The sequence below is a fragment of the Phytophthora parasitica genome (assembly GCF_000247585.1).
Source record: "Phytophthora parasitica INRA-310 unplaced genomic scaffold supercont2.4, whole genome shotgun sequence".
NCBI lineage: Eukaryota > Oomycota > Peronosporomycetes > Peronosporales > Peronosporaceae > Phytophthora > Phytophthora nicotianae.
In genome coordinates, this window is record NW_008648990.1 from 2,705,948 (window position 1) to 2,719,293 (window position 13,346).

Genomic DNA, 13,346 nt, shown 5'->3' on the forward strand with positions numbered 1-13,346 from the left:
GATGCATTCCTCTAAAAAAACGATCAAATAGAGATGGATTCAAAACATGTTATACTAGCATTTCTTGCTCGTCTTCAGGCGCTTTCTCCACCAGATTCTGGGCTTATGCATCAGTCTAAGTACAATTTTCGGTGTCATGATGAAGCTGCTCAGGGTCTACATGAATAGCTATTCTACACGTGGGTATGAGTGCTATAATCGTAATAAACTATTCTTTAGATGCATTTTTTGTTGGATGCGATACTGTACAGTAAGATAACATCTTACAAACTGCGTGCATCCAACAACGCTAAAAAGGATACTTAAAAAAAACTATTTTGGATCCAATTACTGGATTTTACTAATGATTTTCACCCAAAATACTACTAACGATTTTACTAAACTAACCAAAACGGTTTTTTTGTTTTAAGCATCCTTTTTCGCGCTGTTGGATGCACGCAGTTTTCAATTATATTGATGCATGCTAGTCTATCTAATCTCTGATCGACGTGGAAGCAACGATTGAAAAATAATAAATAAAAAAAGCTTAATAAAGTACTCTTATTATTATGAAAGCTATTTTGGGTACAATGACTGGATTTCACTGATAATCGAAGGTTTCGCTATGATTACTTTGCTATCTTTAGTCCATACTCATGTAGTTTGATAAAGCACAGTTCCATTCACGGACTTGCCCTGTACTCGACAACCCAATGCACCGCACGGCCCCCGTCGACGCTTCATCGCCCAAGTCAAGGTCCTTCGCGAGTGGCAAGTTTCGCAAACTTCACCGTGCGATCCTCGCGCTTCAGAGACCTGATGGTCACATTCAACTGGAATTTCCGGCAGAAGATGCCATCGATCTTCAGACACCCCGGATCAATACTCCTGAAGCGGAAAGCGGATCGTCCAATTCCTCAAACCACGAAAGAAACGTAACCTCCAAGAAACCGAAAGCCGAATGTGTCGATTCCCTGTTGGTCTCGGTTCCTCCTTTGATGAATATTTGCATCCTCATTGTGGGCACACGAGGTGATGTTCAACCGTTCCTGGCCATCGCTCAGCGACTACAAAGAGACGGTCACCGCGTGCGTTTGGCTACCCATGCAGTGTACAGAGACTTCGTTATGAGCCACGGTGTGGAGTTCTACCCGCTGGGGGGAGACCCGAAAGAACTAGCTGCTTACATGGTCAAGACCGGTGGCCATCTCATTCCAACCAAAATCGAGACGCTAACGAAAGATGTCCCGAGAAACAGAGAGATGATCAATGAAATTGTTCTCTCCACGTGGCCTGCGGTATCCGATGCAGACCCTGACGGCGGAGGTCCTGGTGTTCCAGGGCCCCCATTTCGAGCCCAAGCCATCATTGCTAACCCTGTTTCGTATGGACATATCCACGTGGCTGAGCGTCTCGGGGTCCCGCTCCACATCATGTTCCCACAACCGTGGGTACCCACCATGGCGTTTCCACATCCACTATCGAATCTGGCGTACACTGGTAAATGGCAGAAGAGGAACTATCTCTCCTACAAACTGGTGGATCTCATCATGTGGCACGGTACAGAAGGAATAATCAATGAATTCCGAACCGAAGTATTGAAGCTGCGTCCTATTCGCAATGGTGACCTTGGCTCCGAGTTGCTCTTGGATCTGAATATCCCCCACGCTTTCATGTGGAGTCCTAAACTCGTACCAAAACCTGCAGATTGGGGGAATCTGTACGATGTCATTGGCACTGTTACGTTGAAAGAAGCCGCGTCCGTCTACTCTCCGTCACCAGAGCTTGAGGCATTTCTGGGTAGTGACGGAGGTCCTATCTTCGTCGGCTTCGGGTCCATGATACTAGCAAACCCTCTAGCTACGACGAAAATGATCATCGAAGCAGCGAAACAGGCCAACGTTCGTGTCCTGATCCAGTCAAGTTGGAGTAATATGGCTGGCGACATTGAAATCCCCAGCAACGTCTTCTTCATCGGCAACTGCCCTCACGACTGGCTCATGCCCAGAGTGTCCGCCGTTGTTCATCATGGCGGTGCCGGCACTACCGCTGCAGGGTTACTAGCTGGTAAACCGACCTTCATTGTGCCATTTTTCGGTGACCAACCTTTTTGGGGTCAAGCTGTAGTAAATGCTCAAGTGGGTGTACCTCCCTGCCCGATAACTCAACTTACAACCGAAATATTACGCAAGGCCTTCGTGGATCTAGCAAACCCAGAGCTGCGTGAACGAGCGGAAGCGATGCAGCGTATTATGCAACAAGAAGACGGCGCTGAAGAGGCCGTACGTAGCTTTTACCGTCATCTCCCGACTCAAGATATGTGGTGTGACTTGGACCACCAACGTATTGCATCCCAGTGGAGTGTCCACGACAGGATCAAGCTCTGTGATCGCTGTGCGCTTGTAGTAAGAGAGCGTCAAGGTAAAAAGCACCAAAGATTGTTACGATACAATGCTGTCGACTACTCTGCTCGAGGTCCAAGCTCATTGCTGACTGGAGTAGCTACGGGAGTCATCGTCTTCGCACACGAGCTGACTGGGGCATTCACTGGAGTATTAGTACAACCAGCGAAAGGCTTGATTAAGGGAGGAATCGTAGGCGGAATCAAAGGAACAGCGGCTGGAGTGTATTATTTGCTAGTGCGACCAGTACACGGGGCTCTGCTGCTGGCAGACCATGCAGCTACAGGGCAAAAGAACGCGAATCGAGAAGAAGGGCATCGCAAATTGAACAGTGTGTTCGACCGACATTTGATGGCGGCACTTGGAGCAGAAGACGGACTTGTTGACACGTTCTGCTTGGCAGTTGGGCCCAATGCTGTTGACATCGTGATTTTTGCGCGACAAAAAGACCGCGAGAAGATGCTGAAGCAACTACGAAATGCCGTAAAGAAGCGCTACCGCGCGCGTTATGAGTCCCTATTGAAAGCAGAAAGGGCCCAACAACTTGCGTTGCACAAGGAAGGCATCTTGTTTTCTGCTCGTGTGGAGCCTCAGAGTCGGTACGACCAGCCATTACAAGAATTTCCTAGCAACGACGTAACTCTTCTCGATGCAGACGTTATCACTAGCGTTGAATGCGTTGATATGGTCAAAATCAAAGCGTCTACCATCGAACTGAAGACTTCTACGCTTACACCGACCGGAGTTGTGGAAATATCGCTGGACGTGTCTGAATCAGCCGATGTAGTGGAACCGTCGACTATTGCTGAATGGGAAGCGTATTCAAGTGTAAACAAAGCACCGGGTACAGAGCAATCAATCCCAGTTATGAATGTGTGTCTCGCGGCTATCGGCACGTGGAACAATGGCGTGAAGCAGTTTGTGGCCATTGGGATCAAGCTCAAGGAACAGGGACATCGCGTGCGTGTTGCAGCTAACGAACGCTTTCGCACTGAGATCATGTTGCGCGGTTTGGAGTTTTATCCACTTGCTGGGGCACCCGAAAGTGTTCAGGATTTTGCCAAGTTTGTGTACGAAAGTCAAAACGCAGCGCGGGCGGCAGTTCCTGGTCGTCTCGGTACAGGCGCCATTCAAGCCTTCAAGGAGCTTATTTACTCGCTGTGGCCAGCAGCGTATGGATCGGACCCTCATGGCGGCGGTGCAAACATTCCTGGAGTTCATTTTCGCGCAGATTCACTCTTTTGGCATCCGCTGCTGCTTGGTCACGTTCACGTAGCAGAACGACTCGGGATTCCACTTCAATGCGCGAGTTTGGATCCTCTCTCCCCGACATACTCTTTTCCTCATCCTCTGAGCTCCATCAACGGCCTTGAACCGGCAATCATGACCTTGAGTCAGAGCAACTTGCTGACGTATGGCGTTGTTGACACCACACTCTGGCACGGCGGTGTACAAGAAGTGTTGACCCAGTTTCGCGCCTTCATTGGTCTCAACAAACGTTGCGATCTACCTGATCCTCTGGTTCGATGGGATATTCCCCACATTTACCTTTGGAATCCTGCGTTGCTACCGAAGCCACTGGACTGGGGAGCGGATGTATCAGTTATTGGTCATGTGACGCTAGGAAATACCGACGGTCTTAACCGGAAACTACGTAAGAAGCGCGACAAAGAAAACAAAAAATTCAAGTGGCCCGAAGAACTCGCAAAATTCGCGTTCCAGACGTCAACACCGTCAATTATCTACTTTGGAGTCTCCACGCGGTTGATGACAACCGATGATCTAGATGAATTACTAACGAAGATTGATACTGCTGCCACTACACTGGATTCCCAAGTCCGCATCATCTTCCAGACTCGCGAGGTAGGCGATAAAAAGCGAGCATCCTACCAGTCTGTCAACGTCCTCCAGATTCCCAGCGACCTCCATTATGCTCGCATTTTTCAAGAACAAAACGTGGTTGCAGCGATCCACTGGGGTGAGCCAGACATCACTGCTGAAGCTCTCTCGACTGGCAAACCCGTGGGTATCTGCGGTACTCACTCATTGCAATACTTCATGGCGTGCGTGTGTGAACAGGCCCAGGTCGGTCTGCCACTAATCGACTGGAAAACGTGCACGGCGGAGTCTCTAGAGTCGAATTTCAGGGATCTCCTTCAACCGGATACTCGAGAGAAGGCGCAGAGATTATCCACCACATTCGATAGAGAGAAACCAGTTAAGGCCGCGGTTGAGGCCTTTTACGCCAATCTGCCGATAGCAGCCATGCAGTGTGATGTGGAACCGAACAAGATCGCACGGGTGTTTGATCCGCGGCACAAACTCAAATTGTCACTCCAAGCCTACGTGGCTGTGCAACCTCGACGGGACGAGAGCAAAGGCTTCGAACCGTACAAGCCTCTTCGATACGGTGGACACCAACCTCCGACATTTTCCATCCGTGATAGTTCACAAGAATCACGAATTGTTAAACCAGTTCGTAAGTACGATGTGGTGCGTTTAACGCTGGATATGCTGGAGAACCCGACAAACGATCAAAGTTACGCGTCAAGTAACACGTCAACGGTGTCGAGTCCATCCAGTTCTCGTGTCACTTCGACGCAGATTGCATTGTTCTGGTCTTCGGCTGAAGAGGAGGCAGCAGTGCGTAAAGCCACGATCGCAGCCTACGATCGCCTCGTCAAGATGCTGAAGAACACGAGTAAACGTGAAGCGATGATGCGATTCTTTGGAGTGGGTAACGAGGCGAGACGACGTCAAGAAGAACTGCTGTACATGTCGGTGGAGTAGATAGTAGTAATGAACTAAATCAACATTAAACAATGTAAGCAACTTAGGGAGATCCATGACTGCCACGCTCCGCCAACAGCTGCTCATACTTGGCATTGATCTCCTTCATACACTTCGTCTGTTCTTCCGGTGAGCTCCAAAACTTCGGCATCTCCACCACATCTAGAGCCATCGACTGGCCGCGCACCAGGGAGCCACGTCTCTTTTGAGGTGAAGAACTCTTCATTATTTCTTCGCTGGCAGGATCATGTGTATACACGACTTTGGTTGGAGAGCCGTTAACTGGAGACGAACGAAGACGCTCCGTGTCGAGCTGCCGTAACGAAAACTTGGGCGGGTGATGTCTTGAATACTTAAGTGGTTTATACTTCAAGTCGCTCGCACTGCCCCCGTCACGTGTGATCTGGTGCACCACCAGTCTCGCCTCATACGACAACTTGAGTTCATGAACTAAGTCGTAGACGCGAGCAATGCGTGTTGGGTCCAAGTCACAAGTCATACCAGCTAACGGCAAGTTGCTATAGAAAGCCGACACGGCAGCCTCAAGAGCATCCGATGGCGAACACGAAGAAGCAAGACGTTGAGCACAATCTGCAAGCTTGGGATCGAGTAAGGCCTTGAAGATACGAACGAGGTCGGAAGGTGTCAGCGAGTCGATCTCCAATGGCTGTACACCCACACCTGATAGTGCCAAGGCCTGACCCCACAAACGCTGCGTACTAGTGCGATAGACCACACATGCGGGCTTAGCTGCTGCTAAACACGCAGACGTAGTGGATAAATCTCCCCAATGCACAGCAGCCTTCACATACGGAAGAATGCGCTTCACAGGAACATTGTGGTCAATCTCGAGCACAGAATCGATGCTAATCTCTCCGCGAACGTTGCTGTTATTGCGTTGCTGGAGAATAATACGCACGCTCGCAGTCCGAGCAGCATTCTTGAGCCACCTGACAAGTTCTTGACCACGAGGCGAAGCCCAGTGATCGCACTGTAGACCGAAGTAAATGGTTGGCGCATTCGAGTTTTTAGTAACAAACAACTGCAGCTTTTGTTCAAAGTCAGCGTCCTTGTTGTCTTCCACTGTGTTAATACATCCCGTAACAGTGATCTCGTTTCTCCAGTCTTGAGGTTTCGGCAACAACGCAGAGTTCCACAAGTACGTGTGAGGAACTCGCCATTCACTCAGCAAGTTGTTGGTCGTGGCCTTTCCAATAAGCCTCAGAGAATACCGGAACTCGTCCAAGATCTCTCCCATACCCCCCCATATCAGTTTGTCAATGACATCGAACGAAGCTGCATTGGTCGGTGTGTAGCGGTACGGTCGCTGTAAATCCGTGTTGGAGCTCAAGAGATGAGGAAGTGCTTGTGTCCGTGTTGACGGAGTATCGCTCATACAGTGCAGAGGCACCCCTAGACGCTCCGCTACGATGGTCTGTCCAAACAAATTTGGGTGTGCAATTATCGCGTCGGCACGGAAGGCTTTGCCTGGGGTTACAGAGTCTGCCTCCACACACGCTGGCCAGAGCGAAAACACGAGTTCGCGTAGGTCATTCATCTCTGAGAACGAGTCTTGTGAGCGAATGAAACTCATCAGTCGTGATCTGTGTCGTGCCTTTTCCTTCGCTTGTTGGTGGATGTACTCGAGGAAGTTGGTGATCGTTGCTGTGCTACCACCAAGAGGATAGAAGAGAAGTCCAGCGTTAAGCACGCGGTCACGGTGAACCGCATTGGTCGCGAGGCGTACACAGTGGCCGGCCGCTTTGAGTCGCTGGCCGATTGCAACATACTGTCCGACGCTTTCTTCCCAAGTCCCGGTCGTCATCATACAAATATTCATCGTCGGCAGTGACCCGTTATGAGGTGTACCCGATGCACTACGCTGAGCCGCCGTCACACCATTGCGCTCCTCCATAAGCGCGTGGAATCTGCTCTCCAGCCGCTTCTTTTCTTCAGTCGTCAGTTGAATTGCAATCTGCCGAGATTGCGGGCTAGTTCCCTCCACCATTTCATCCACACTCATCGAACCAATGTGAACATTGCGAGACTTGAAGCCTAGAGCAGTCAGAAACTTATTGTTCCCCTTGATGATCGAGCCTCTTTTCTTCTCATTCTCCTCACGGCTGTTGTTGTACACACCCGTTGCAACGTGGTCAGCGAACACCATCGTCCCTACCAAAGGACTGATTATGAGTCCACCCAGGCCCTTCATAAGCCCCACCACAGCGCCCTTCGCACCCTCCTCACGATACCTTTGCGCAGGCTTGACAAACACATCCTTAATACCTGATCCGATAGCGTGAGCCATCGCACAAACTCCAGAAGACGCGCCTTCAAACACACTATCGGGGCCTCGAGCGGAATAGTCAACGTAGGTGTACTCCACGATATCCTTGGGCGAGTTCTCTGGACGGGACGTCACTACGAACTCGCACTCATTACACAGACGGAGTTTGTCTTTCTGACTCCACAGCGTCGCAGCTCGACCACAATTTAGGTCGCAGCGCATGGGATGCACAGGTAAATTGCGGTAGAAGCAGCTCACAGCCTCACCAGCACCATCTTCTTGCCGCATAAGGTCGCTTAATTCAACTGCACGCTTGCGGAGCTCTGGACTTTTCAACTTCTCGAAGGCAGAGCGAAGCTTCTCGGTTGCCAGCTCTTTGATCGGACAAGGCTCCACTCCGACACCAGCGTCTAGAACGGCACGACCCCAGAACGGTTGGTCTCCGAAAAACGGTACGATAAACGTGGGGTTGCCTGCAAGCAGACCCGCCGCTGTGGTGCCTGCCCCGCCATGATGCACCACAGCTGATACACGCGGCATGAGCCAGTCATGAGGGCAGCTACCGAGGAAGAAGATGTTGTCGGAAACGTCAATATCTCCGGCCATGTCGCTCCAATTGGACTGGATTAACACCCGCACTTGTGCTTGTTCTGCTGCCTCAATGATCATCTTAGTGACACCTTTCGGGTCCTGAAGCACCATGGACCCAAAACCAACGAAAATGGGACCATTGCCATATCCCAGGAAAGCCTCCAGCTCCGGCGTAGGCGTGTAGCTTGACCCGGGTCCTTCGAGCGTTACCGTACCGATGACGTCGTAGATTTTGCCCCAATCCTTCGGCTTCGGTACCAGGTGTGGACTCCACATGAACGCGTGGGGAATGGCGAGGTCCAGTAGAATATCTCGACCGCCGTCTCCTTTGCGGATCTTGCGCAGACCCAGCACGTCGGTGCGGAATGCGTTCACCATTCCTTCAGTTCCTTGCCACATGAGCAGATCCACCAACTTGTACGTCATATAGTTCACCTTCTTGGGTTTACCAGTGTACGGCATGTTGGACAGTGGGTGCGGGAACGCCGTCGTGGGCACCCATGGCTGTGGAAACATGATGTGCAATGGCACCCCAAGTCGCTCGGCGACGTGGATGTGGCCGTACGATACCGGGTTGGCAATGATGGCTTGCGCCTGGAACGGCTTACCCGGTACGCCTGGGCCGCCCCCGTCCGGGTCGGGGGCAGAGACAGCAGGCCATGTTGACTGGATGATCTCTTCAATCATCTGCATGTTTCGTGGCACGTCCTTCTGGATCGCCTCGAGACTGAGCGGGATCAAGTGACCACCGGTCTTGACCATATAAGCTGCAAGTTCCTTGGGGTCTCCTCCAAGCGGGTAGAACTCGACACCGTGGCTCATAACGAAGTCACGATAGACGGTGTGGGTAGCGAGACGAACGCGGTGGCCGTCCTGGATAAGTCTCTTGGCGATAGCGACGAAGGGCTGCACGTCTCCGTGGGTGCCGACGATCATGATGCAGATGGCCAATGATGGCACGTCCAGGTTGGTTCTAGTGCTGCTTGGTCGTGTAGCCTGGAGCGAATCGGCTTGAATCTTCTGAGCCTCCTGTTGCAGACCCGATATGTCGTACTTGTCATCGTTGCCATCGAAGTGCATGTGGATATGGCCATTGCGATCGAAAGCCGCTGCTGCTTGGACCACATCTGCGAAGGACGTGAGTCTGCCTTCTCCGACCGATTGACGTCTCTCCTCTGCGACCGTCTGCACAGCACGTGTGAATGCCTCCTTCCACCTCTAACAAAACAGCAAAAACGAGATGGATGTCAGAATAATGCAGCTTGAAGACCAATACTTTGAGAACCACTACCTTCTGTGACTGCTCTTGCTGCGTCGTGCCCATGTAGTCGTTCATGTCTTCGTGTTCTTTGCTTCTGGTTGCAGAATGAAAAGTGTCATTGTGCTGCCTCAAGCGATTGGTTGAGCGACATGTTGAATCGACATTGGCGGTGCAGGTGATGGTTGGTGGGGCGAAATAAAACGTAGGTACATTGCTCAGCGCAATCAAGAGGTCCCAGCAGATTGTCAGTCCACCCCGGCACACATGAGCAAATCTACTCAGCGATTGCGTGACCAAGCGTTTGTGCAGCTGATGACCACAAGGATTTCGTACTAATCATGCTTCAGCAACCGTAGTCTTCCTCAGAGAGATTGAACAACTTAAAAAAAAAAACTCTCAGAATTTTTCGCACTCCATTATGGTGGTGTAGGTTTTGCTGTTAGATATCACCGGCCTGGCAGTGATGATAATCGGACTTCCAACATTTTCCTTACGGATATGGGGTATCACTGGCTGAGCAGGAGCGAGTCGCTCCTGCTCTCCTGATCTGGATGCTGCGACGCCACCTGTCCAGGTCCGTCGCGTCGTCTTCACTGTCGCCTCATTACCATTCTCGTACGCGCTGCAGTCGACTGGTCCGGTTCATATCGGGGAGTGACTGCACCTCTGGCAGAGTGATCAAATAGAAATCTTTGGGGGGTCCATTTATCCCACCCATTTCCAACCAACAAATAAACCCTCCTGGAAATCATCGGGTTTTTCGCTAACTGTCGATCACCGAAATGGCTATATTTGATGTTCACCACCCCAATTTCGTACTTAAGAAATCCTACGCTGCTTCGTGGCAACATTCAGACCGACCTTCAAGCACCATGACGAGCAAGTCGTCGTCGTGGGTGTCGAAGCTCAAGGGGCTGGATGCGTACCCGAAGACGATCGAGGAGTTCAAGGTGCGCACACTCCAGGGAGGTCTCTTCTCGCTGCTGGCCTTCGCGTGCATCGCGCTGCTGCTGGTGTCTGAGCTGAGCTTTTACCTCACGACGGACACAGTGGACAAGATGATGGTGGACGGCGGCCGCAATACGCTCGTATCCATCAATTTCGACCTCGAGTTCCCGCGTATGCCTTGCTCCGTCGTGGCTGTGGAGTCTGCAGACATGGCTGGCAACGCCCAGCACGATATTGTACACAACATCGAGAAGATCCCGCTGGATCACAACGGCCAGGCGCTGGCTGAGGGCATGCGGGACGTGATTGGTGGCGCATTGACCAATAACACGGACCTGCATGGAGAGACTGAGAAGTAAGAGAGAAGGTAGCTTCTGTAGTAGCAGAATAAAGGAGACTGACGCGTTTTTGCTGAGGATAGACCGGCATGTGGGAGCTGTTACTCGGCTGGAGAACCAGGAGAATGCTGTAATACCTGCGAGTCCGTCAAGGCTGCATACGCCCGCAAGAGCTGGATGATGCCGAGTCTACACACGATCGCGCAGTGTCAAGAGCTGGAGGTCGAGAAGGTTCTGCGCGGAGAAGTGAACGAAGGATGCCGCATCAAGGGCTCGCTCGTCGTCTCCAAGGTGATGAATGGATTAGCGGTGCAGCTTGTTAATGACAAGAGACGCTGACAGCTGATGAATGTGTTAGGTTGCCGGTCGACTTTACTTCGCTCCGTCCAAGTTTTTCCGCTCGGGATACTTGTCGGCTCAAGACCTGGTGGACGCCACCTTCAAGGTATTTGACACTTCCCACACTATCCGCTCGCTGTCGTTCGGCGAGTTGTACCCGGTAAGATTCGCAATTATTGCGCGTGCCAAATAGAGACCTCACTAACCTTTACTAACCTTGTACTCGATCGAACCTCCGCACCAACAAACAGGACATGAAAAACCCACTGGACAACCGCCTGAAGGAGCTCCCTGACGAGTCTACTCGTGGCTCATTCCAGTATTTCCTCAAGGTACGTTCTTGGCGGTGATCTTGTAGTTGAGATAGATTAGTATAAACTCTGCTACTCAACACGCTCGCTTTCAGGTGGTGCCGACGGAGTACACGTTCCTGTCTGCTAGCCGAATCATCACGAACCAGTTCTCCGCTACGGAGCACTTCCGTCAGCTGACTCCTGTGAGCGACAAGGGCCTCCCCAGTACGTCTTTTGCGATTTGACTCGTGATTTCTTCTGGTTGACATTGAAGACTGACATCTGATCGTGCTATAAATCCGCAGTGGTCTCTTTCGGCTACACTTTCTCGCCCATTATGTTCCGCATCGAACAGTACCGTGTCGGCTTCCTCCAGTTCCTCACGAGCGTCTGCGCTATTGTGGGCGGTGTTTTTACGGTGCGTAGCCGCCACACTTTGGCCATTTGAACCAGCTACTTACGTGGTCTTATACGTGTGTGGTTACTGCAGATTCTTGGCATCATGGACTCGCTCGCATTTGGACTACTGAACAAGACGAGCAGCACGACTCTGTTGTAACTGGTTTCTAGCTAATCTCAATATGGACGTGGGCTTTCTTACCTCATTATTTATGGATAGCGCTTTCCCCAACCTGATGACTATTGCTTGTTGCGATGCATGGAATGCCACCACTTACTCTGGAGCTATGAAACTTATCTATTGGGATCTTGCTATGTGGGCTAATGGGGTAGATAATACGACTCGTAAGCCTGGCAGTTGTGTATCTTGAAGTCCGATTCGCTGTTCGGCAGAATGCTGTATGTCTGGACCTGCTCCTCAAGACTATTAGGACGATTCCCTTGTTGCTCACCCGTCTGGATGCTGTTGAATTAGGTTATCCACTTGGAGAAGCTGCGGTCAAGGTAATCTAGCGTGAGGCTCTCATCTTGGAACGAAGTCTTGAGCACGCAGCTTCAGATCGCCTCAACGACAATGAAGCGCGTACGGATCCCATTCGAGATCGTCGCGTCAACCGTGAAGGTCGTCGAGGTATCAGGGGGATAGAAGGTGAGTTTATCTGTTTAGGTCCAGTTGGAAACAAATGCGCTGTACAAGTGTTTTGAAACGTGAAGGCCACAGGCTCTGGAAATGGACCGAAACAATGTTACAAACCCACGAGTAAACTGGCCGTCAAAGCGACGAATGTTAGTCAATACTGGATCGACACGAGCCGCTCGAATCGCAATCCACGCTTTGCGCTCGCTACCAGGAAAGTTTTAGGACAGGGGGGACCTTGTGAAGACACCTCACCAACAGCTAGACGACGGCGATAATGGGATTATATCCAGTTCACTGACAACGGGTCTAGACCTCTTTGGAAAAGCTCCTTCCATGCCTGCTCAATGGTGGAAAGGTACAGGTTGCTTGTCTCCTAAAATTAGTCCGTTAGCTCATATGATTGCTCTGCTTTCAGGAGAGAAGATGGCGGCGTCCATGAATACGTGGCATCAATACTAGAAGATCTGCTCAGCGGCGCAGACCCAGAAAAATCGATTCAGTCGTCTGTCGTAGCAACCGGCTGCAAGCAGGAAGGCACAGTAATACCACCGGTTGTTGCAAGCATTAACGACTCCCGATACGCCTGCGTGATCGTCATCGGCTCGACTGACTTCTTCAACGTATCAAAGCCCAAATTTGTGAGCTTAGGAGGCCGTGATCGAATCGTCCGCATGACGACGAGGTCTGTCAGTGCGTGACGATCGACTTCCGTCCGACGCCATTGAAGTTGGGTCGCGTTCCAGTGACCGTCAAGAAGCTCACTCAATGTTTTCAGTTCTCAGGTGCTAAACGTCTATAGTGATCAGATCCTTCATCTACAGTAGAATTAGTTTAATGAGCTTGCTGCCAACAGCAGGAAATCTTCGGTCGAGAAAGCAGCTTCAGTAGCGAATGCGTCATCTGCCTGGAGCGTCCTCAGGGCGCTATCCTACTCCCGTGCCGCCACGTCTGTGTTTGCCATGTATGCCTCGAGGAGATCGACCAATGTCCGATCTATTGCGCCAAGTTCACCACTTATTCTCTGGATATTTATATCCAGAGTCTTAGTGGCTTCGGAAACCCTCGGATATCCTGTATCA

The 13,346-nt window shown here is 51.0% G+C and overlaps 3 protein-coding genes across 4 annotated transcripts; 2 read left to right on the forward strand and 1 right to left on the reverse strand.

Moving 5' to 3' along the window:
- Positions 1-692: 692 nt before the first annotated feature.
- PPTG_03734 (hypothetical protein) lies at positions 693-5,223 on the forward strand (the record flags this gene model as incomplete). Its single annotated transcript, XM_008896422.1, has 1 exon — positions 693-5,223. One exon carries the CDS (start codon positions 693-695, stop codon positions 5,169-5,171), a length of 4,479 nt encoding a protein of 1,492 aa, XP_008894670.1. The 3' UTR covers positions 5,172-5,223.
- On the reverse strand, positions 4,069-9,524 carry PPTG_03735 (hypothetical protein). Its single transcript, XM_008896423.1, has 2 exons — positions 9,341-9,524; positions 4,069-9,267 (listed from the first exon to the last, which is right to left on the reverse strand). Exons 1-2 carry the CDS (start codon positions 9,383-9,385, stop codon positions 5,215-5,217), a joined length of 4,098 nt encoding a protein of 1,365 aa, XP_008894671.1. The 5' UTR covers positions 9,386-9,524; the 3' UTR covers positions 4,069-5,214.
- A 614-nt stretch (positions 9,525-10,138) lies between these two features.
- Positions 10,139-12,118, forward strand: PPTG_03736. Of its 2 annotated transcripts, XM_008896424.1 has the most exons (7): positions 10,139-10,613; positions 10,680-10,887; positions 10,955-11,095; positions 11,187-11,267; positions 11,342-11,453; positions 11,534-11,646; positions 11,719-12,118. In XM_008896424.1, exons 1-7 carry the CDS (start codon positions 10,183-10,185, stop codon positions 11,785-11,787), a joined length of 1,155 nt encoding a protein of 384 aa, XP_008894672.1. In that variant the 5' UTR covers positions 10,139-10,182; the 3' UTR covers positions 11,788-12,118. The 2 variants fall into 2 exon arrangements, with proteins under 2 accessions (XP_008894672.1, XP_008894673.1); XM_008896425.1 differs by having other exon boundaries at positions 11,187-11,453.
- Positions 12,119-13,346: the final 1,228 nt, after the last annotated feature.